Below are 25,865 nucleotides of genomic sequence, written 5' to 3'. Positions count from 1 at the left end.
AGGGCTTTTTATGAAACAATTCAAGAGGTAGCAAATAATGGTCTTGTGTGTGTATAGAAGTGACACAATGGCCTTTCAAAATGGCACAGAACTTAACAAACCTTTGCCAAACATTTGTCTCTAAGCCTCAACCGGAGCCAGACACAGAAAATCCAGAAGCAACAAGGCTCTAGTCCTAAAATCAACTGTCAGTCTACGTTCTATCAAAACATATGAAATTCCAGCCTTTATTGTGGGCGTCATTATTACTACAGTGAGGGAAAACAATGTTCCAACATTTTTAAATATTTGCACAATTTTAAACAGTAGCATTTTCCTGTTTAATTTGCAATGGCAAATATGTAAAAGAGAGAAAGTGAGAAATTCAACTTGTTTTTTAACCATTCAAATAATTATGTGATATGATGAGGAACCAAATTTAAAGGTTGCTTTAAATAAACACTAACAATTTCTTTGCAAAGTCTTTCAGTTAAGTTAAGCAGATTCAGTCTGGCTGTGGTTTACAGACTTAAACAAAGCCATGACCTGGAGCTGGTAAATGAAGGTAAAGGTATAAATCAAGTATCTTAAAGATGAACTTCAAGATTCAAAGGTAAAGAGGAAAAAGTATGAAAACATATAACAAATTGGTTGTCTTAGAACAGGGGTGTCCAAACTCAGTCCTTTAGCTCTAACTTTCCTCAACACAGCTGACTTTCTAGTATGCCTAATTAGACCTTTGTTAGCTGTGTGTTTATTTGGGGTTGGAGCTAAACTCTGCAGGACAGTGGCCCTCCAGGAGCAGGATTGGACACCTCTGTCTTAGAAGAACAGTGATACACACACACCTAATATTTATACCCAAAACCAATCATTTAAAATATTCTTTATGCATTCTCCTTGTCAAATATTGCACACTAAAATATTCCTCAAACTACTCTCACCATTCCGAGTAACTCAGCATATGGCTTACATTGTAATGTAGCTTATGCTGTCGTTCAAATATATAATGTACTTAAATACGAGACTAAACTTGTCTTTTCAGTTCAACTTGCAGGTTTAACTTTGGCCTGCTATGTGCTCAAATGTAAACATTGTTGTTCTTCCTTCATTTTCTTTATGGCACTTGATAAATTAACACCCAGGCTGCTAATCTAAAAACATTTTTCATTAATAAAAAACAAAACAATGAACAAGCAGCAATTTGGAAAATCAAAAACAGTACTATGTGCCCAGAAAAGAATCCTCGCTAAGCAGTGTTCTTTCTGTTTAGGATGAGGGGGTATGAGGGTGGGCAACATTGTAGGCTTCACCAAAGAAATTTAGATATCTGGTTGTATCCAATCTAAGGTTTACTGGCACAGAAAAGTCATATGGAGCACAAACTAAGGGTGCGTCTCAATCAGCTCCCTAGGGCATGAATCAGTTTATCATGTTCACAAATTCGGGCACTGGTAAGGACCCTGACTCACTACAAATTTGGACACTTGTGGCTCTATTTCCAGTAAGGGAACATAGTAGAGGGTTGCATTGGGTTTGGGCTCCCGCGGGACCCAACGCAAATCTCGCGGGAGCGGGCGGTTTTACCTTTGCTGCGGGCGGGAGTGGGCGGTCAGAAAACTTTGCGGGAGACCCGCGGGGAATGGTGGGATTTGGTGTGTAATAGAAACGGAGCCAACAAATGAAGATGATGAGAAGAAAATTAAAGCGCCTCTTTACTTGACAAAAGCAAAGCAAGTCAGACACTTGGAAACAATTCTTAAAATTCGCCCGTTTTATTTTGAGCATTTTCGCATGATCTAGTGCACCGTCAGAGAGGGCATTCAGTGTGTGTGTGGGCGGATCACGGAAGAAAGACGCCCAAGTCTGCGACCGCAGTCAGTCAGCAATATACTTTTCCTTCAGTAAATTATATGGAGTATTCTTGTATTAACGGTTAATGTTTTATAACGCTAATAAAAAATACCCAGTGTTTTTTTTTTTATCACGTGTGGTGCTTTGGTTTTGCGGCTACTTCATCTTATTTAAATGCAATCATGTTTAAAGTCTGTTATTCTGGATGTTAACTTGAACGAATTTAGTCAGAGAGTATTTGTTTAGGCCTATTTTCAAAAGCTTTGAGAGAAAGTCCGCGGGAGCGGGCGGGTTTGGACACAAACATTGCGGGCGCGGGCGGGAGTGGAACACGCAGGTTGCGGGAGCGGGCGGTCCTGGTCAGACATTCAACAGGAGCGGGCGGGTGTGGGTTGAGGAAATCAGTCCCGCGCAGGGCTCTAGAACATAGTGACACATCCCTGGTTTTCACTGAGCAATGTGGGCCTTTCTGGGGAGCGAATGCTTGAGACAGTCCTTAAAATGGCCGACTCCCTGATCAGTGCCTTGACTATTGAACTAGGGAGCTGATTGAGATGCACCCTAAGAAACTCAGGCATGCAGAACCTAGTCAGTGAATTTAGGACGCATTACATAATCCAGAGTATGGAAAGTTCCAACAGCAGGCTTCAACACTTTTCTTTCTTCTTTGATGGATGTTTAAAATAACTGAAGCCCATGTGAAACTCACGACGAGCGTTAAGCGTCACATTGTCAACAGAGGATGGTAAACTTGACAGAAGCTGTAATAGTTTGTTGAATTGTTCTCTTATCAGGTTGAGAAATGCCCTGAGTTTCACGCTGGTGGTCCTAGGGTCCTTTAGGGTGAATGGCATATTAAAGAAGAGAGAGGCTCAGATTGGCAATTCCACATGTCAATCATTTTTTGTCCGTGCCGGACACCACTATACCCAATCTGAAGCACCTTTCCTCAGGTAGAGCCTCTCATGTTCTCAGCTTGAGAATGACCGTTGCTAGCATAAGGAAGAACGTGTTCCAGCCCAGAGTGACCGCAAAGCCTCGCCAAACCATCATACGGCACAGACCCCAACCTGAATGCAAAATTAGAGAATCAGTACTCAGTAACAAGATCTGACAACAGATAACAAATCAATGTGAATTCCTGGAAATAATGTTGTTCTTTAATCTGTGGAAGCCTCATTTTGTGAATCTGTTCATTTATATGAACCATCTGAATCAGATTTTTCAATACTACATATGAGAGAGGGGAGCATTTAGGGCAACTGCTGAGTGAACTAAACTAATGTGTAGCTCTGCAGGACTGTTTTTAAATTCAATTCAGTTCAATTGATGGTAAGTTATTTTTAAAAAATCTAATATTTATATTTTATTTAAGCTTTATATCAATTAAATATATACATTTTAATAGTTTCAGTTTGAGTTAACAATAACACCATTGTTCCCGACCAATGTTGATGTGTCATAATCATAAACCAAAGGGCTCAGGTAGATTAATGAAGGGGAAAGCCATGTTTGTACAGTCTGCAGAATTCTAGTCACATGACCAGTCTCAGCTCTGTACAGACAATCAGCTTCAATACGTTTGAACTTGAACTTCAACTGTGTGGCAACAAGACTTTCCCGTCTGTGAGCAATCCTGATGCTGTATGCTGTGTGTTTAATTTAGGAATGGAGACAGATGCTCCTCCTGCTCTGTGAATAATTGAGATAGAAGAGTGTCAGGTGTCCTGAAGTCTACTGTAACTCAAGATGTTTGTATCAGAGGGAAAATGTTAGTTGAGTGGGACTTCATAGAAGATTGTTGTGTGTGTGTGTGTGTGTGTGTGTGTCAGCTGAACTCAGCACAGAAGAGACGTTCTGAGGTGTATGGGTAGGAGAGTGGCTTTGAGGTTCGTGATACGATGCTGGAGACACGCTACAGACACTCCGTTTCCATTAATTGTGAAAGGTGAGAAGACTCCACCCGTACCAAGCATACAACTCAAAAACCACAACAACCATTACACACCATCCGTCATGTGGATGTTTACATGTACACATTCTTTATGCAGCCATCTGTCAAAAGTACCTGTATTTTGGTACCAAGACAATAGCCCAACAGAGTGGCAATGTAAAAAGTGTCAATATATTGACACTAAATATTTATTTATTAATAAAATTACAAATAATAATAGGTATATTAATAAATATAATTATTGGCAAAAAGAATTACAAATATATTTATAATAATATTTATAATACATTGTTATAAATGAATAAATTATATGTTTATTTATTTTTTCCTTTTATCAAATAAAACATTAAAATATTTTACTTCAAAAACTATTTATATTATAATACATTTATATAATATATAATATTTTATATAATTATGTTATAAAATATATACTTATTTTATTAAACTAAAATAATGTAAAGTACATAATAATTAATAAATATTTTAAGTCTACAGTGCATTATTTTAATTTAATTTGAATATTTTCACATATTTTATTTTTTAAATACATTATAAAATGTAGTTGCTGTAGTGTCGAAACTGTCATTGATGATCTCAGTGGTACTGAAATTTTGGCATTGGTGCTATATTTTACATCATACCTCTGTACATGATGCAGCGCAGGGCTTCAGATGCATAGGTCTGGGGCAGGACTAGACTCAAATAACGCAGAGGATACGGGATACACTCAACCGGCCAGATAACACCTACAGGAGGAAGACAGAGGAACAGAGAAAAGTCAAATGGAATTAATGTAAAACATTAATCTGTAACATATTATATGTATGCACATATTTAGTAGTTGCTAGTGTGTCTGTGTAACTTCAGCAGATCATAAATGACAAATTAGTTGGTGCGTTAATGTGAGTTATATAACCGATAAGCAGGGTAAAGAAGACCTCACTAAGGAGAACTTCCTTACATTTCTTTATAATAATCATCTTTTCTCATTTTCTTTCCATTTTTCTCTCATCCATAAATCATTATTCACTCTCGTTCCACTATCACTCCACAATTTTATTCACTGTGGAATAAAACTGTGGTTCACATCCATTAATTCTCTGGACACACCCAGATAGTATGGCCCTCTTATTATATTTTCTGGACTGCACCATTTTAAGGTGAAGGGAGAAATGATAGACAGTCTTAAAATAGAGGGCTGCATCAGTACTGGTGTGTGAGGTTTAAAGATAAACTGAATATAAATATTACCAAGTAAAATAAGTCACAGGGTAACCTTATGCCATCACATTCATTTTTTAACATCTGTGAGATCAGACAATATACCGCTGATGATGAGGTTGGGGTAGAAGATTCCAAGAGCCGCTTGATTGGCTGACTGCTCGTCATCGATAGCAGAGGAGATGACTAGCCCGAAGGAGATTCCGGTCACTCCCTGCAGCACGATCAATGAGATCACCAAAGCCAGAGATCCTTCATTAGGGATCTGGAATAGACAGATATTGACGTAAAAAAGATGATGATAATAATGATGAGCCGAATTCCTGTATTCCAGTGCACAGTGTGTGTAAGGAATCCTCTCCACTTCCTGTGAAGTGATATTTCAATCCCAGTGCCCTTTGGAAGTACCCCTGATCTAAGGAGTCAAATATACCATTTTAACATTATGTCGCGAAAACAATACATATGTGTAATATTTAACAATAGGTTGTTTTAAAGAGTGATTCAAATTGATTGTGATCTGAACATAATGGCATGATACAATCCCAGAAATCTTAAGCGAGTGTGAAGAGTATCTTGTGTGAAGCTCTTAGCTCTTATTGGCTGATTTCACAGCACATGCTAGTCAGTGCAGCGTCCTCACTGCTACAGTTACACATCAGAAATAGAATCTCTAATGTACAGCTGGATCTGTTACCAAAGCAATCCCTTTGTTGCTGTGGTGGTCAAGCACAAATCACGGGATGCGAAGCGAGGAATTATTTATGAATAAATATACTTATATGACTCAGTCCCAGAGCTGTTTCTAAAATTTACAGAGCACAGGACAATTCACAGATCCCAAATCCCCCTGACAACAGCCCCGCTCGGTCCTGATATGCTTGTGAACATCAACATGAGCAGATAGAAGTCTCCAAAGCCTGTAAGGTCAACACATCTAGAAGGATTTAGCCATGTCAGTATACACACATACACACACCAGGAGCAAGGAGGCAAGGGAGGTAGTGCCTCCTCAAAAAATTGGATGAGAAAATAAAACAACGCAAGTATTACAAAATGTGTAATAAAAAGTGTATAAATCACTCTTTTTTTCTAAAGTAACACTGTCCAATAGCGATAACAGCAGGTAAAGTTTCAGCAGGAGTCCGCATCTCTCTTGCCTCTCTCATCAGCCTCAGCCCAGCCCCATAAAGTGTGAAGTGGATTTGGTGGCGTAAAAGTAAGTAAACAACTCACCCACTTATATCACCGATTTATGTCACATCAAAAAATCAAACTTGAAAAGGCCTGAAAACATGATGATAGTGAGCAACCTGCTTGGTGAAATTAAACATCTTTGCGTTTGTGTTCGCCAAACTTGATGACTGATGATCTGAAAATAAGTTGACTATTAAAAAGAACAACTGAACATCAGTTCACAAAAATAAAATATATTGTTTAAATTATAGGACATTATAGGAAAAATAAGGACTTTACTTCCTCAATTTAGGAGGCACACCACTGATACATGTGTACTACCATTCAAAAGTTTGGGGTCTGTAAGACTTTTTGTAATTAATACATTTATTAAACAAGGATGCAATAAATTGATCAAAAGTGACAGTAACGACTTTTCTACATTGTTCTAAAAACTATATCAAAATGCTGTTCTTTTGAACTTTCTATCCATCAAAGAATCCTGAAAGGAAAAATGTATTCAACACTCTTTTCAACACAGATAATAATAATAAATGTTTCTTGAGCACCAAATCAGCATATTAGAATGATTTCTGAAGATGTGACACTGAAGACTGTAGTAATGATGCTGAAAATTCAGCTTTGCCATCACAGGAATAAATTACATTTTAAAATATATTAAAATACTAAACAGTTCTTTTAAATTGTACTAATATTTCACAATATTACTGTTTTTACTGTATTTCTGATTAAATAAATGCAGCCTTTTCGAGTGTAAAAGACGTCTTCCAAAAACATTAAGTGTAGACTTGAAGGATGGCAAAGACTGAGGGTGCCATTTGCGGCAGGAATATTAATATGTTAGTATTAGTGTTAATATGCATGTGTTAGTATTTAATAACTACCCTTTCACTTATAAACAGAAATAAACAGCACACACAGATTTAACACTACACACACACACACAAACACAGATAGATCTTGAATCTTGAGACATACATATAAAGCATTAATGTAAGATCAACACGTAGCTGGCAAACACACACATATATATATATACACACACTCACTTTAAAGACCAGCAGGATGAAGATCAGCAGAAGGATTATCTGAACACTGATGACAAACAGCTGTGAGAAGAGGTGAGCCAGCATGGTCTCCAGAGAACTTACACCTTTAGAGAAATACACACAGAGAAACATATATACACATACATCCATGAAACACATACTATAAAAGGCTCACGAGTTGTGTTTAAAATAAAAACTCCCTTTGCTGCTCATGCTTTTAGTTGCTGTGGGTGATCAGCTCCCCCTATTGGTAAATCTCTGAAACTGCTCATTCATTAACTCTGGATGAAAAGGTTTGAATTCAATAAAAAATAATTGTGCCCAGGGCAAAAACACACCAAATATTTTTGGTGGTATTGGCACAATTTCTCATTCTGCAGGTTGGTTCTAAGTGTTGGACTGTGGAGGAGGCAACAAACTACTTCTTAATTTAAATACATGAGACATAGTGCTTATTTGCCAGGTTTGCAGGTGGTTAGTAAATAAGACACAGGTTTTTATGCTGAAATACACAAAAGCAGAGCAGTCGCTAGAGGGGAGAAAGGTGATTGAGATGGGAGAAAGGTGATTCTGAAACACGATTTCAACCAAAGAGGGTACCCAGCAACAACCTGCACTGGGGCCCTGGATACCCTGTATACGCCACGATTCTTTAGTAAATTCATCCCTAACATGTCAAATGATGGCCATCTGGTGGATGTGAGCTGTCTCACCTGCCACCCAGCACCTGTCCAGCAGCCCCTCCTTTCTCTCCAACACAAAGGACAGAGCGGTCAACCCCACTGCCAAGTAAAATGTAATGCTGAAAAGAGAAAATAAAGTAGAGACAGGTGACATTGTAAAGAGGTCCATAATACTGCAGTGGCATTATCAGACACTGTAGTAATACTTATGAGTGGCTGTAAGTGTGTGTGTGTCCATTAAAGGTGCCATAGAATGGAAAATTAAATTTACCTTGGCATAGTTGAATAACAAGAGTTCGGTACATGGAAATGACATACAATGAGTCTCAAACTCCATTGTTTCCTCCTTCTTATGTAAATCTCATTTGTTTAAAAGACCTCAGAAGAACAGGTGAATCTCAACATAACACGACTGTTACGTAACAGTCGGGATCATTAATATGTACACCCCCAACCTTTGCATATGCCAGCTCATGTTCAAGGCATTAGACAAGGCAGTATTAATGTCTGGATCTGCACAGCTGAATCATCAGACTAGGTAAGCAAGCAAGAACAATAGCGAAAAATGGCAGATGGAGCAATAATAACTGACATGATCCATGATATCATGATATTTTTAGTGATATTTGTAAATTGTCTTTCTAAATGTTTTGTTAGCATGTTGCTAATGTACTGTTAAATGTGGTTAAAGTTACCATTGTTTATTAATGCATTCACGGAGACAAGAGCCCTCGTTATTTTCATAAACATCCAAATAAATACTATACTCACATGATCCGATGCATGCATGCAGTATGCATGACGAACACTTTGTAAAGATCCATTTTGAGGGTTATATTAGCTGTGTGAACTTTGTTTATGCAATGTATATAGTGTCGAGTATAGAGCTCGGGGGGCGGGAAGCGCAAGCAATTAAAGGGGCAGCATCCTGAATCGGCGCATTTCTAATGAAAAAATCTATGGGGTATTTTGAGCTGAAACTTCACAGACACATTCAGGGGACACCTTAGACTTATATTACATCTTGTAAAAAAACGTTCTAGTGCACCTTTAATGGTGTTTGCATGTGGACACATGTGGAAATATTTGTATTTGCATGTGTAATATGCATGTGTATGTTTGTGTGTTTACCTCAAAACGGCTCCTGGCGTCACAAATGTTGTGAAATCTGTGTTCTCGCTGCCATATATAGGTTTTTCAAACTATAACACCACATGAAACAAAAATAAGAAGGTCATTTTAAGAAAGAAATAAAAATAGAAAATTACAAAGACAAACATAAGAGAAAAAAGAAAGGATAGAGTGATCAAAACATATAAAGGAATAAAAGAAAAAGACACAATGGAGAGAAATATAAGACATTACAAGATTTGAAATCGAAAAATTCTTAAATATTAAAAAAAGATTAAGAAAATTATCGCCCTGTACTCACTTTTATAGGGACAGCCACCATGTAAGACAAACTCCCCAGCTTTTTCTCAACAAAAGCCTTTTGAAAGAACAAGGAAAAGAGTTTAAAGTCTTTGAATGATGGGGAAAAAAGCTTAAATGTACATTTTTTTATTTTTTTACTCACCTCAAAGGCCTCATGGAGTTTTTTCTGTAGCATTAGGGCAACCTGTCGGTCTGAAATATTGAAAATTAGCTTAATTTTCTTGCCCAACTCAAATTATGCTAATCATATAATTTATAATAAAACAAAATAAAAACATTCATAATGTTTGAATCCAACTTCATGTCCACAGATGCATGCAAAATCAGTACAAATGAGTTCAACCGAGATGTAATTAACAGCATAAAGGACTCCCTCGTGTGGCAGAAATATGAGGTCACGTGAGTTCAAAAGCTGAATAATGTTCATTGGACTAAAAATGAATAAAACTCACTGGTCAGATCCAGCCAAACATGCACAGATCCTCCCTCAACCACATCTTTGGAGACTCTGGGCTGCCACATCCTGCACACACACGCAAAAATAATCAGAAAATCTTTAAACATCATTTTACAAATTTACCATTGAAAGCAGCTGTTATATGTAACAAGGGCAAAGTTTGTGTGTGACATTTAAAATGCTCCAGTTGGGAAAGAGATGTGCAAAAAATGTCAGAGACCCAGATGGACAGACTGACTCAGAAAGACAAGACGGACCTGCTTTTCTCCCTTTAAAAACACTGTTATTCACTCCTGGTGCCTCTCCCAACACACTTCTCATCAGTCTCTCTACAACAGTCATTGTCATCTGACACGTCATCTTGTTTACATGAATGCTTGTGTTTTGACTGAAGGGAAAAAAACTTCATAGAGGTATTTGATGAAGTAATGATCCAGAGAGGCCTGATGTTTCATGTCAGGTTTCATGTTTCACAAGCAGTCATTTTTGTCAATCATGTTGGCATGTACTTGAGTTTGTGTGTGTGTTAAGATGTAGGGTTGGTGTGTGTGTACTGACATAGTCAAGTGTTTGTGACTACTCAGACAGGTGTTTGTGTCAGATATTTGAGCATGTGTGATTATTTGTTTTAAGTGAACCCTGGAGTTACCAGGAAGGATGGGTCTAAATTTGCATTTAAGAACATCTGTGACAGATGATCTCTAAGAAGATATCTGAAGTCCTCTAATAATGACAGTGAAAGAGAGACTACATCTACTTGCATTGTTGGGTAACACTAGTGTTTATTGATTAAAGTAAAAGTTATTAGTTTAGGTATGTTTCTCAGTGAGGTGATAGTGCTGGTATTTATAAAAAATCATAAACATTTTCACTAGCAAAGGTACTGGATTGTTGAAGTTGTGGGGTAGTGTTAACAAATGCCACAGTGTTACATTTTCTATGTTTAATTTGTAAATTAAATTTTAATTGGTTATTTGCAATGAATTGGTCAAAACAGTCAAATGGCCTGAATAGGTTTTTATAAACGTGTAAGATCAAATGACAGCTTATTAATAATAATGTTAAATTCAATGTAGCAAGCTATCTTTGTTATCTAACTTGTAGTGTAACTTTGTAGTTTTTGTCCTTTGTAGGTTAGCTTTCAGTTTACATTAGCTAATTTTTCTGTAGAGCAGTTGGTAGCTTAGCTAGTCTTTTTTAGCTGTCTTAGCTTTGCCTTTAGCTTTGCATATTGACTCGGAGAATAAGCACCTTTCTCAAGGTGAGTTTTACGATCAGGATTGTAAAACAAAGGATGCTCACAGCAACAAAACAAAACACGTTCTTTCAGGTTTAACAACACAAACTTCTGAAATTCACTGGAGCTCACCTTTTGGTTAGATAGCTGGTGAAATTCTCCCCAAACTCTATGACGCCCCAGTACTCCCCATTATGGATACCAGCAAAAGCTTTAGAATGAGACAAGTTCACCTGCCGAAAGAATACAGGAAAACCGCAACACTGAATAAAGGTAGTTTTTCCTCATGACTATTTTTATAGACTTGTTTTTGTTACTTGTTAATTTGTTGAAGTGAAATTAGAGAAAAGAGGAAGTGAGAGAGTAAGAGTCTGTATATTTTCTATTCTATTTTAATGTCCTGAATTTGTGAAAAATTTTTTGTGACAAATGTAGTCTTATAATCACATACAATCTTGAAATTCTACATCTTTCTGTGTACATTTTGCAAAAACAAATGTGTGCGTACCTGGTGGACACTTGTGTTGTCAAGGAAGGACAGCAATGTTCTACTGTAGGCACTGGGACTAGTTTCATTATTGACCACAGCCACGTCAATGCCTTTGGGGTCTCCACCAATACACAGGCACATCAGACAGATCTGAATTACAGGCAAAAGGAACTGGAAACAGAGGGACCTGAGCATAAACAAGGAGAACGCACACAAATTATTGATTTGAATTGAAATTCTTTGATTATCTGAAAAGTAATACAAGAAACCAGCACAGTATAAGAGATGGTTTGTGAGGGACAATGGTCAGTTTAGCAGTCATTATGCAAAAAAATTGTAACTAACCAATCAGAATCAGGTAATCCAGGTGGTTATTGCATTTAAATTCAATTATTCATGCATTCATCCTTTTATTCTGTTTGTTTAATTAAAAAAATACAAATAAATATTTTGATTAGGATATCATTACCCTGGCATTCTTCTCATTCGAACCATCGTCTTGATCATCAACGCTGCAATGTTACGCCATTTTGGTATGATGTGTCTGGCTCGCACTTTCCAGTCAGCTGCGGATACACAAGAACATTTCAAATGCAAGCATCAGTTTTAATTGTGATCAAAGTTTGCAATTTACAATATGTAATCAGTGGCATTTATGTCTTTCTTTTTCAGTTTTAGTTTAGCTTTTGCATGCAGTATTTTCGAGCAAGTGAACTTCTACCTCTTTCTTGTACCTTTATATTTAGGTATGTTTTCTGGTGTGCTGTTTCTCAGTATGGGCTCTCTGCTCTCATCTCTCATACTGTCTGGAGATGGGCTGCTGTCCAGTAGACGACCCTGCGGACTCTGTTTGGTGCCCATCTGATCAAAGTCCTCACAAAGTTGCAAGAACGCACTCTCTAAAGTCTAATACACACACAGATGCATTTGATAAGTCTGAATCATACCGAAATGTGAGATGTGTGTGTGTGCAAGTACTCACTGCTGCATTGTGTTGCTTCATAACAGCATCTGGGGGACCTTCAGCTAACAATCGACCATTCCTCATCAAGCCCACCTACAGAGAAACAAACAGAGAGATTTTAATTGCTCGCAAGTTGCTCTTTCATAGCTTAGAAGATTTGATGAAATTATCAGTCATGTTACATTCAAGTATAAACTTTGTCTCACATGATTCACCTTCAGATTTCCTCAAGGAGAAATCAAAACTGAAACAATTGCTGACTTAAAGCAGGAACAGAGATATAAATTAATGTGGACAGCATAGCTCAGATGATTTGTTCTTGTAAGAATTTGATGAGAAATATTTGAGTTCATACTATAGTGAGATCTCCAACTTAGCAAGCCTGAGCACAGTTTATGACACTGTCTCTTTTGAAATGCCAAAGTCTAAGAAGCTGGAGACTAAAGCAAAAGTAAGACTAGAAGAAACGGTAACACTTTATTTTACAGTGCCATAGTTACACGTTACTACATGTACTTTATGCAACAGTAAATTATGCATAATTACAAGTAACTAACCCTAAACCAAACCCTAACTGTAACTTAATAGTAGGTACATGTGGTTAATTAATAGTACTCAGTACTTATTTGAGTAATTACAATGTAACTACAGCACTGTAAAATAAAGTGTAACCGAAGAAACAATTGAGATCTCATTTCCTAGAGGTAGAGAATGAGAGAGACAAGATGCTAAACAGAGCAAGGGGTGGGTCATGTTGTGTAAGAAATAGTTCTCATATTTAGGAATTCTCATCACTGTTCTGGGTCTGTGTTGCTGTAGGACAAGTGAATATGTGAGTGTACTGTAAATAAGCATGTTATAATTGTGTCTTTGGTGTCAAACAGCATGTAGCAACTGTCTCAGAGTCTCAGTCTCAGAATGGTTCAATTAAATCCTGCACTTCTGTTTAGTATACAGTTGTGATCAGAATTATTGGCACCCTTGGTAAATATGATCAAAGATGACTGTAAAAATAAATCTGCATTGTTTATCCTTTTGATCTTTAATTCATAAAATTAGCAAAAATCTAACCTTTCATTCACATGTTGGCCATAATTGTTGGCCATTACATTTTTTTTGCTCACCAGGGTGATCATGAACTTGAAGTTGTGCAGCCATGACTTCCTGTTCCACAGGAGTATAAACATGAGGAAACACCTCAAGGCCAAATTCCCTTTATCATTCATCACAGTAAAGTAAAACCAAAGAATATAGTTCTGATGTGCAGCAAAAGATTGTTGAGCTTCACAAAATAGAAAGTGGCTGTAAGAAAATAGCTGAAGCATTGAAAATCCCCATTTCCACCATCAGGGCAATAATTAAGAAGTTCCAATCAACTAAAGATGTTACAAATCTGCCTAGAAGAGGACGTGTGTCTAAATCGTCCTAATGCATGGTGAGGAGGAGAGTTTGAGTGGCCAAAGACTCTCCAAGGATCACAGCTGGAGAATTACAGTTGAGTCTTGAGTCTCAGAAAGCCTAAAAAAAAATTATCAAACAGCACCTACATCCCCACAAGTTGTTCGGGAGATTTTCAAGAAAAATCCTCTGCTCTCATCCAGAAAAAATCTCCAGCATATTCAGTTGTCAGACATGACTGGAACTTCAAACGGGACCGGCTTCTGTGGTAAGATGAAACTAAAACAAGAGCTTTTTGGCAGAAAGCCCACCAGATGGGTTTGGTGCACACATGGATAAAAAGTACCTCATGCCCACGGTTAAATATACTGCTGGATCTTTAATGTTGTGGGCCTATTTTTCTGCTGGAGGTCCTGGACATCTTGTTCAGATACAGGCTATCATGGATTCTACCAAATACTAACAGATAAAAAATCAAAACCTGACCACTTCTGCTAGAAATCCTATAATGAGCCATGGTTGGATCTTCCATCAGGACAATGATCCAAAACAAACATCAAAACCAACACAACAATGTGTCACTGAGCACAAAATGAAGCTTCTGCCATGGTCTTCCCATTCCCCTGACCTGAACCCTAAAGAAAATGAGTGGAGTGAACTGAAGAGAAGAAGCACCAGCATGGAGCTGGAATCTGAAGGATCTGGAGAGATTCTGCATGAAGGAATGGTCTCTGATCTCTTGTCAGGTGTTCTCCAAACTCATCAGGCATTATAGAAGAACAGTCAGAGCTGTTATCTTGGCAAAAGGAAGTTGCAAAAAGTATTGAATAAAAGGGTGTTAATAATTGTGTCCATCGTGTTTTGGAGAAAAACATGTATTTCATAATGTGATTTTCAATTCTTTTCCTTCAATGAAAGGTTAGATTTTTGCTAATTTTATGAATTACAGATTAAATGGATAAACAATGCAGATTTATTTTTACGGTCATCTTTGATCATATTTACCAAGGGTGCCAATAATTCTGACCACCACTGTATCCTTACATTTAAATTGATATGTTTTCACATAAAAAAACTATTTAGCCTTAGTGAAACTGCTAAAATTGGTTTGACAACACTAATTAACTGGAGTGGAGTGAGGTCTAAGAAGGTCAGTTTTTAACTAAGACTGGGAGTGAATTCTGATACAGTTTTGTTGTAGGTCAGTTCAGGATGGTATCTTACCGTATTGGCTTGTCTGGCCTCCTCAATGTAATGCGTTGTAATAATGACGGACACCTGTCCTCCTCTTACAATGTCTACCAGGTGCTGCCATATCCTGCAGGAGTTAACACAAAGCTAACATGTGATGTGATCAGGAATTGACACAGGTGAAATTTGAACCCAAATTCCTTTGAGAGCAATAGGCCAAGGACATTTTATGTGGTAAAATATGCAATGATTTAAACTACAGTTCAAAAGTTTGGTGTTGGTAAGGTTTACAAAAAAATTAAAAAAAATTCAGCAAGGCCACATTAAATTGGTAAAAATCACTTTTTCCAAAAAAAGCAGAGCAACGGTTGATAACACTGAAATAATAAGAAATGTTTCTAGAGCAGCAAATCAGTATGATTTCTGAAGGATCATGTGACACTAAAAGCTGGAGTACTGATGCTCAAAATTCAGCTTTGTCATCACTTACACATATGTGTTTTGTTTTCATTTAATTCTAGTTCCTGTTTCCTTTATTCTCATTTTCCCACCACTAGTTTGTATGGTTGTTAATTAGTTCCCCACACCTGTTCTGTTTCTACATTGATTACCCTGTTTGTATAAGCCCTGAGTTCTCCTTAGTTCTTTGTCCTGTATCGTTTAAGTTGAACTGGTTGTGCTATTCTGTGTTTCCAAGTTATCTCCTGCATGTTTCCTTGTTTGGATTTACAATTAAAGACTATTTTGTTTGCTATTCCGTCGGCGTGCGCTCATTACAACCACCCGTTGCTGACAATCTCAGGAATAAATTACATTTAAAGATAATATTAAAAAGTTTTTTAAATAGTAATAATATTTCACAATATTACTGTTTTTACTCTATTTTTGATCAAATACAGCCTTGGTGAGCACTTCTTTCAAAAACATTTAAAAATCCTACAGACCCTTAAACTTTTTAAGTCCCCCAGGGCTGAAAATCAAGATTTTAATGTTGTTGTGGTGATTTTAATATGACAATAAGACAAGCCATGTGCAAATTCATAAGTCACTACCATTTTCTCCTTAAAACTGCAGTGAATAAAAGACAAAACTCAAAACTCGCGGTTTGAAATCACTGGTGTCTGTGACGTCACAAGCTACCTAGTAACCAATCACGTCAATGTGCAAATCATTTATAGCGAACTAGCAGGGGAGTCTTGAGAGAAGCCAGGTTATCCCAGTATATTTTTCTGTTGATATGAAAAATCATGTAGATTTAGCAATATAGCAGGTGTATGATGTATATAACGATGTTATTATGATGAAAGATATGCCTTTCTCCACTGACGTTGTCCAAAGCGTTTGTAAGGATACTGATTGTTAGATGGCAGCTGACCGACTCTGATATGGCAAACGGTAACATGGTTTGTTTAACATTAGCAACACATTATTAGCTGTTTGATAACATAGTCAAGCAAAAGGCTAATCATATTAATTACCGTTTTCGTCCAACGTTGTAAAAAGCTATACCATTGTGCAGCGTTTACCTCAGTAAGTTGACAACTGGATCTCTGAGCTTGTGCCACTCGCAGGTGGGGCTAATTTGCATATTCATTGATCCGCGTATATTAAATGAGGCAAGGGTATAGAGTTACATTCAAGCTATTTTAAGCTATAAAAATGAGAAAGTTTTAATTATGCCTTGGTGAGCATAAGAGACTTCTTTCAAAAACATTTAAAAAATCTTACCAACCCCTAACTTTGGAATGGTAGTGTATATTGTAGTAAATTACAGCTCTTAGCATAATACACAATGCATAGGTTAGTATCTTACAAAGCAAAGCTCCCCAAATTTGTTGCAGGCTTAGACAGGCTTGGCCCATAGTCTGTTGTGTAAGAGGATTTCAGCAGGGTTCAACAGAGTCCCACCGAACCCTATGTGATCTCAGCATAAAAATGAACCAATTATCTTCAAAAAAATAAAAATAAATATAAAAATATAGAAAATCTTATAAACAATGTTTCACTGGATGTCAGCTTTTCTAATCAATAAAACATTCTGAAGTAATAAAGCCACTGATATCACATTCAGGGGTCTGTGGTTGAATATTATAAATGTTTTTAGTAGTTTTCATTAAACACCTGCAAGTTTGTGACACAGTGACCCTCTTTTTACCCATACAGCTACTGCTCCTTCTACATGTTCTTTACTTCCTTTTGCTCATGAATTACTCAAACTGAAAAATAAGTGGGGATTGTCTGAAAACTTGCTGCAGAAAGTTTCTTTTCTTGAAAAGTTTATAATGAGTTATAATGGGTTGAAATCTATACATTGTATGATAATCCTAGGCATGCCACAAACTCAGAATGCACTCACAAGGAAAGATCAAACAAAAGCATGCAAAAGACTCGACTGGGATTTGTCTGCCAATAAGCATTGTGAAAGATCTTCATACTACAAATGCACTGAGGCGAGCCTTTGAAAAGGCTTCTTGAATAACATAATACTTAAAATGAACAACTGAAGAAATTAATGAATGAATTTCAAGGTCTAGGTTTCATTCTACAGTGGAACAACAGATACTGGGAAAGCCTTTAATTTAAGAGGAATGCCAAGAGGAATGGCACAGCTATACATGAAAGCTAAAATATTATGATGAAATGTCAGAGAGAGAGAGAGAGAGAGAGAGAGCGAAAGAAAGGAGTGGTAAAGAGTAACAATCTCAGTGTCATGTTTTTAGAATGCAGTGCAAGGTTCAACCACAACCACAAACACGGAAGAGACAGACTGGTAGTGCTAGTAGTTGAACGAGTGCATTGGAGAGTTAGTTAGGGTGATAGGAAGAAGCTGTGGAGGATAAAAATGTATGAACACTCAGATAGAGGTTATGTAGTGCATACTTGGATCGCAGAACAGGGTCCACTCCCACAGTGGGCTCATCCAGGATCAGAAGTTGTGGGTTCTGAAGCAAAGCAGCTCCGAGAGAAACACGCCGGCGCTGGCCTCCACTGAACAAAGTGCATAAAAATGTATGCAAGTGATCAGTTAAGAAATGCAATCAAAAAAAACTAAAATAATTTATTAGTAAAAATGTGTAGACAAGTAGTACAGAAAAACAAACATGTTGCAATATAAGCAATAACAAAAACTATAAAATGTAAAGTTATAAAGTGTTCTCTTCTCATGAAATGATTGACGCTCCCTAGACCTTATTTAGTGAGTAGCGGACTCTGAATGGTGTTCACTCTCAATGCAAAGCCAATTTAATTTAGTTTTATAAACAATATTTGGCACAGGAAATGGTTTTTATTGCAAACACAGCCAACTATTACACTAAAAGGCTATAAATGAAAATTATTTAATCAAACAACGATTACCAAATCACAAGGCATCACAAGACCTACCAGGACTCCATCTTAACTAACCGGACCTGTCAAGGAGAAACTGACTTTAACAGACTAGTGTGATCTCTAAGACCTTCAGGGCCATTGTCTTGCTTTTCAGATGGATGAGCCCTGCCTAGAGCCAGCTCATTGCTATGAAAACAAAGCCAGACAGGCTTCATCCAGAGGACAACAGGAGACTTGCTGCCTTTTTGCACCAAACTAAACGCCTCATGCTGCACATGAAAGATAATCTCCTCTGTGTAAATAGAAACTTTGTTTCATTTTAAAATAATGCTAATAATAAAAATAATAAACCAGTGGACACACAACAGTCACAAATATCACTGGGCAATTAATTGATCTTTTTCCTGCCAACAGCTGTGTCAGATATCTAAAAATACTCATTAAGCAAGTGTACTGTATTTCATGATCAACATCTTTTATATTCATTCAGCTGTTATTGTCCATATAAAACCAACTGTAGTCACATGACCATTTGACCCTTATAAGACTCCTATAGAGGAAGCGTGAGAACTTTCAGAAGAGAACGGCCAGATAAATGGATGCAGGATTTCCCAAATGTTTTGAATACATGATGTCATTTGGCAAGCTCTAATGAGAACGCTGCTGTCAGGAGAGTCAACAAAGAAAACTGGGTCACACATGATGCCTTGTTTTATCCTCCTCGCTCTCTCGGAATTCTGTAATTGTTAACTCAGCCTCATTACATTTCAAATCCATTTATTCCAAAGCAAAAAATATAATTCTTTTTTCTGTGAAACACGAAACTTAAATTTCAGTCTGTTTCTCATGCAAAGCTATTGAGCTACTTACATGGATTATTCTACAGAAATAATGACACAATTTTCATTTCTAGGTGAACTATCCTAAATCATTGCAAAGATAGTTGAATTGCACAAGTTATTCTACCTGAGATTTCTCACAAGGCTGTTTTTCTGCGGCAGGTCTAGGAAGTCGATGAGGAAATTAATCCTGGCCTCTGTGTCTTGAGATGAAAGGCCGTGAATTCGTCCGTAAAACCATAGTGTGTTGCTGATAGTGAACTCATTGTACAGAGCAATGTCCTGAAAAATGAAAAAAAGAGAGAGAGAGAAAAATATGAGACTCAAGAGAATTCACATCATTTAGGTTTTGCAGGTACACACCAGTCTCTCCTCATCTCTAACCTGTGGCATGTATCCCACCATCCTTCCTGGGACTTCATGTCCTGGGAAAGCTGGTGGTTTCCCCAGCACTGTGATATGACCATGAGAGATCTTCAGAGTTCCCACAATGCATTTCAACAGCGTAGTCTTCCCACAGCCACTTGGTCCCAGCAGCCCATAACTAAAGACAGGGAAAAAAATCATATCCAAAGATACAGTGAATCCTCCACAGAACATCGGGTGAGATAAGTAATATAAATCCTATAGGCACCACTGAGTAGGTCAAAACATATTATACCAGCAGGAGTCAGTAATATTTTAAAAATAAAGATGTATAAAATGTTATAATTTTTTTCTATTTCAAATAAATGCTGTTCTTTTAAAATTTCTATTCAATAAAAAATCCTGCAAAAAAATATGGCTGCTAAAATTCAGCTTTGCCATCATAAAAATAAAACACAGTTTACAAATGTATTTAAATAGAAAACAGTTATTTTAAATGCAATAACTGTAGGTACTTTAATAATAATTACTGTAATAATATTTCACAATATGACTGTTTTACTGTATTTTTGCATTACTGTATAAATGCAGCCTTGGTAAGCATTAGAGACTACTTTCAAAAACATACAAACTCTCACAGGCTCCAATATTTTGACATTTGAAATAAAGTTATAAACAAGCAGCTAAAATACAGACTCAAATGCTCAAAAGACATGTGGGTGATTCAGATGTCTGTGAGGGGATTTAGGAACAGGAAGTGAGAAATGCTAAAATAAGACAGAAATCAAGCCGAGAACTGTAAAAGATCTACTAGATGCTTTTCAGTACACTCCACCATTAAAACAAGACTAGAGTTATACAATTAAAATTGGCTCAAATCTTTTTTTTCTTTTTCTAAAATCCTCATTCAAAGGATTTTTTGTGCCAGTCCGGCCACAATGTTGTGAATGGAATTTCGGAAAGATGCATGTTTACAAACATAATTTGATCCACTTCTGCTCTGAATTACAACCATATTACAACAAGCAAATTACAAACCTAATTTGCTTCTGAAGCTTCTGCCACCAAAACAAATTCCTTGTATGTGTAAACCATACCTGGTAACAAAGCTCTTTCTGATTGTGATTCTCTGTCAGATAATCAGCTACATAGGTCTGACAGCTGTCATTGCAACAAAATATTTAAGAACAAGAAAACAAAGACACTTAAGAAATATTTTAAAACAACGCTCTGATAAGACTTATAAGCACTGTAGTAGATCATAACCAAATGATAAGAGGACAGATAGTCAGACTAAGTCAGATAAGGTGATGTAAGATCACTGAGTTTTGATATATATGTGTATATATATGTGTATATATATATGTATATATGTATGTGTGTGTGTGTGTGTGTGTGTGTGTGTGTAGCAAACAAAAGTATGGAGCCCCTGAATATGGGGTATTTTAGAGTTTGGTTGTGCTACTATTGCAGAATGAGGGATGAGGCAAGGGAGACATGAATGCATATAAGTGACATGTCACATGAATATCCTGTCAGCATTTGGGCATGTTTTTCTGTTTAAAGTGAACATGCAAGATTTCTAAACACATTTCGAAAGAGAAAATGCTGGACTCACATTTGGCCTTGAGGTACTGTCAGGTTGAGACTGTTGAGGACTTTAAGTTTCCCATATGAGCGACACACATCATGACAGTGAATTGCAGCGCTGCAACTCCCTGTCTCCAAGTCAGTGTTCATAGTACTGCTCTCCAACCTCTACATATAAAGACAGCAAAATCAGCTCAAAATATGTATTTTGACAAACATGTAGGCAAAACAGCCTTATAAAAATTTTAAAGAAGCAAAAATTAAGCAGGAGATATTCACATTTGCTACAAATACAACATCAACTAAAAATAGCATTGTTGTGTTGTCTATAACAGTGGTTCTCAACTAGATAGACAGATAGATTTTCAAAGAAATTGTTTGTTTTCTTTCTCATATCTTTTTAGATAACTGTATCAATCTCAGACAGGTTTGTCAAATAGTTTGCCAGGTCTTCTTAGGTAAATGGAAACCCTACTTAAAGTGGTTGTTCCACATTATTAAGCAAGTCACAATTCTCATGTAATATGAACGAGGAAGAAACATTTTTCTGAAGATGAAAAGCATGAAATGACGTCAAAATGTTAGCAAAGGGCATAAAAAGAACTAATATTTTGCAAAAACTGAATAGAGATTGCTGAACTGTCAAAAGATTTGTGAGTGATTTAGAGCACAGATGAACCTAGTCAGATAAAGGCTTATTAAAGGGAAGTTTCTGTCAAACAAATGAATTGTATTAAAAGAGCAGCTATTAAAAAGCCACTGTTGAGCAGCAAATAGGTATTTGAAGCTGCTGGTGTCTCTGGAGTCCCGAAAACCTTTCCATGCAAGCTGGCGGTTAATAAAGATGCATTTCAGCCACCTCTAACCAAAGCTCGCAAAGAGAAACGTTTCGTTTTTTTGTATTTTTTATACTAAAATTCTACTGATATTTCACTGGCATAATAATTTGGAACATAGTACATATAATTAATTAGCATTTAAATGTATAAGAAATTTGCTTAAAAACCAAGCAAATTTATTTCACAAAAATGGCTTATACAAATTTTTTTAAACAATTTTTGTTATACTGGTTGAACCACTCTTCACATCCTGATAGCAATCAATAATAAAAGTGGTCTAAATATAAAATAAAATAAAAAAATAAAAAATGTAAATATATCTTCTGTGGAAGTCCCAGGACCAAAAAAGTCATCCAATCATTGCATTCGGTCTGCATGCTTGTAGTTTCTTCAATTTGCGCTTTATTTATAATGAAGTGATATACAGTGCATTTGTGTATTTTGCATTTGTGGATGCAACTGAAAAGTGCGTGCATGCAACAGGAAAGTTAGTTTTTCTGAGGCGAGAGACTCTTTATTTCTTAACAAATTATGAAAATAACGTTAGAATAATGACACTGACATATAGCCTGACAACATCTCATCCGACCGCACCAGGCCTACTGAATCAGGACAACGCGTTTTTCTCTGACACTCAGTTTACTAAAGTCACAGTATGTAAGTTTTCCCACTAGAGGTCACTTATTCAAAACAATAACAAAGGCGTAGCTTGATAACGCCGTGAATGAGCGCGGATTCATGGGAGTTTTCGTCTTCACATAGACAGGCAGAAATCAATCGGACGGGACTCAGGCAGAAATCCTGTTCATGGATAAGCTAATGTATTAAAGTTTTAGCATTATTGTGATTTGAAGCAGGGCGTAGTCGGCTGTTAGTGCCCCTCCTTTTGTTTCGTTGTTTATTTTACGTTTAAAAGTTACATTTAACGTCTGGCTCCTTCTCTTTCGCGACCCAATCCAAACGATCTTGCGACTCACTTTTTGAGAAACACTGGTCTATAACAGTGTCATGCGCTGCAAAATATGACGCCTCATTTCTGATCCTTACATTGTTTCTTGGCAACAGCTCTGACTCTGTAGTATGCCCTTTCCCGATGGATCAAACTGGGTCATCAACACTGTAATCTGTAATCTCTCCAGCTCCTGATTCTTTTCACTCAGTCTCTGCACACTTAATCCCAAATTTTTCATCACAAAACACAAAGAAAATACTATCAAGATTTCTAATCTTTGCATTAAGACTGTCCTAAAGAAAAGTAGACTGGTGACTTAGATTTGAGCACATTTGATCAATAATCAGTGTTAACTAGTGTTTTAGTATAGTGTTATTAAAAAAAATCATTAAAAATTAATATACTTATGGGCTTTAATTCAAAAATGCGTTGGTGGTGTAACTGTCTGAGAATTGTAAACAAGAAAAGTCTCATTAAAAGGCTGAGACATCAGTCCAAAAATGGAGAAAACTTTGAAAATAAGTTATGTACACTTAACTGCTCTCAGTGTTTTTGGGGTCATTGTGTGAAAAGAAAACCGTCTATATACACGAACCGTTTGAACGGAGACAACTTGGAAGTCAGCTGATAATTTAGTTACAACACAGCAATTTTGAGTAGCTGAACTGGTTTGGTATTCAATTTCTTCATTGTTTTTGAGGAAGCGCCTCCCTGTCACAGCACCTGCCTGGAGCTTCACGAGCCGTTCGGCTCCTTCAGACAAAACTCGCCAACATGCAGCCATCAGTGATATAACATTTAATTTCTACTTTAAAATACAATTAAAGTCAAATGACAACAAATTACTAAACATTAGTTACCATAAGATGAAATAAGTTTTTATGGACGTTCAAATGACTGTCTATAGCCTATATTATACACAGTCATTTAAACAGTTAAAACCAATCTACAAAAAACGTAACGTTAGAAAGAAAAAGAGATTTTATACCAAGGCGGCTTTACAATCCTTGAAGAAAAATCACGTCGATTAAATGAACAGTCCAGCTGTCCGATCGGGAAACGGTCTTCTCTGCAGCAGCTTTACTTCATGACAGGTGCAGCGATGAGCAGCGCTTGTGAACGCCGGCCGCAGGCTGACAGTTGCTGCTACTCGTGATATTTGTCTCCTCCACAAGTTAACCGACAAGTCCCGCCTCCTGAGCCGCGTGCCTCGTCCTCACTAAGCCAATCAGCTTCTGAGAAGCTACACAAACGAAGTCTCTGATTGGACAGTTCAGACGTCGTTCAAATAGCCATCGCAGTGGTACAGCAAACGGCAGGAGTACGGTGTTCATATTAGGACTTCCTCACACATCAGTCATACAACGAAAAGGCTTCAGTCATCGGACAAAACGGCATCGCGCCTCAGACTGAAAGGCTTCAGGTCTCAGGAAAAACAACGTCAGGTGTCAGGTCTCATACAATTAGGCATCGAACTAAACAGCCTCAGACCAAAAGGCTTCAGACGAAACGGCCTCAGACTAAAAGGCATCAAACTCAAAGGCATCAGACGAAACGGACTTAGAAAGAAGCGAATTGTATTGCCCCGCCTCAATGTGATGTCACGTGCACGCAGTTTTCAGTTAAATATTACACTGAGTTGTATAAAACATATCCCACTGAGATTATTTTGTAAATTTGTATTATTCACTAGTTTTATTTGCATGTAGGCTATAAAAAGTTAGCAAAATAACACATTGCAACTAGCTTGCATTGCGAACACATACAAAAATTAACCATGGTTAAAAGTGTGTTAACTATGATTTTTTTTTTTTTTTTTTTTGGATTGATAGGCTATTTGTATAACAATAATTTTACTACAAATACCTTATACTATAGTATAGCAAAACCATGGTTAATTTGTGGTTACCATGGTTAACTACAATAACCATTTTGTTTTATTTGTAGTAAAACCATGGTTCATTTTTATAAGAGAGGTAAAAAATATATATATTTTGAGCTATTTGAATGTGTAGTTATAAGTTAAGCTGCTTTGTGTACGTAGGTTACCAAGGAAACGGCTTTATTTCTGCTGTTCCAGCGGCACCTACTGTCAGAGAATCGATTAGGCAAGGCGATTTTATTTATTTAGCACATTTCATACACAATGGTAATTCAAAGTGCTTTACATAAAAAGGAAACAAATACATAAAAATAAAAATGGAATGCATAAAAGATTACAATAAAAACAGAATACCACTATCTGGTTGGAAGAGTCACATTTACATTTTCATTCAGCCCGTTGCTGTTTTTCTGCAGACCAATGTGAAAATCGGCATGTTCTTTTCTGTTCTTTTCTTATTCACATGAATACCATCAACAGATAGATTCTACATAATTAACATGCACACATACACACCTTAAATTAATTTGGGAATAGTAACAGTAAAGAAAAAGACAACTGAAGGACGACATATGAGGGGATAAAAGCCAACAGAAAGTTAGGCTATACAAAAAAAAAAAAAAAAATGATGCCTTTTAGTCTGATGCCTTTTCGTCTGAAGCCTTTTGGTCTGAGGCTGTTTAGTTCGATGCCTAATTGTACGAGACCTGACACCTGACGTCGTTTTTCCTGAGACCTGAAGCCTTTAAGTCTGAGGCGCGATGCCGTTTTGTCCGATGACTGAAGCCTTTTAGTCTGAGGCATGACGCCTTTTCGTTGTATGACTGAGGTGTGAGGAAGTCCTAATATGAACACCGTACAGGAGTTGTCGGAATACCGTATTTCTACTACCTTATGCAACAAACACCTCAAAGAAATAAATGAATTAGTGATAATAACTTACAATTACAACTGAG

The 25,865-nt window shown here is 36.9% G+C and overlaps 1 protein-coding gene across 1 annotated transcript; it reads right to left on the bottom strand.

Annotated features, from left to right (window-relative positions):
• abch1 (ATP-binding cassette, sub-family H, member 1) lies at window positions 1–24,148 on the bottom strand. The gene is made up of 20 exons (XM_067367359.1): window positions 24,016–24,148; window positions 21,265–21,404; window positions 19,665–19,824; window positions 19,408–19,562; window positions 17,992–18,099; window positions 15,145–15,238; window positions 12,541–12,615; window positions 12,293–12,464; window positions 12,028–12,124; window positions 11,577–11,745; window positions 11,201–11,301; window positions 9,827–9,897; window positions 9,517–9,566; window positions 9,373–9,429; window positions 9,072–9,142; window positions 7,971–8,059; window positions 7,258–7,361; window positions 5,117–5,276; window positions 4,432–4,536; window positions 1–2,903 (listed from the first exon to the last, which is right to left on the bottom strand). Exons 2-20 carry the CDS (start codon window positions 21,384–21,386, stop codon window positions 2,797–2,799), a joined length of 2,067 nt encoding a protein of 688 aa, XP_067223460.1. The 5' UTR covers window positions 21,387–21,404; window positions 24,016–24,148; the 3' UTR covers window positions 1–2,796.
• Between the last annotated feature and the right edge of the window lie 1,717 nt (window positions 24,149–25,865).

This window comes from Chanodichthys erythropterus, chromosome 18 (genome assembly GCF_024489055.1).
Source record: "Chanodichthys erythropterus isolate Z2021 chromosome 18, ASM2448905v1, whole genome shotgun sequence".
NCBI lineage: Eukaryota > Metazoa > Chordata > Actinopteri > Cypriniformes > Xenocyprididae > Chanodichthys > Chanodichthys erythropterus.
Note: the sequence above shows the minus strand (reverse complement) of the source record. Positions and strands in the feature narration are given on the sequence as shown.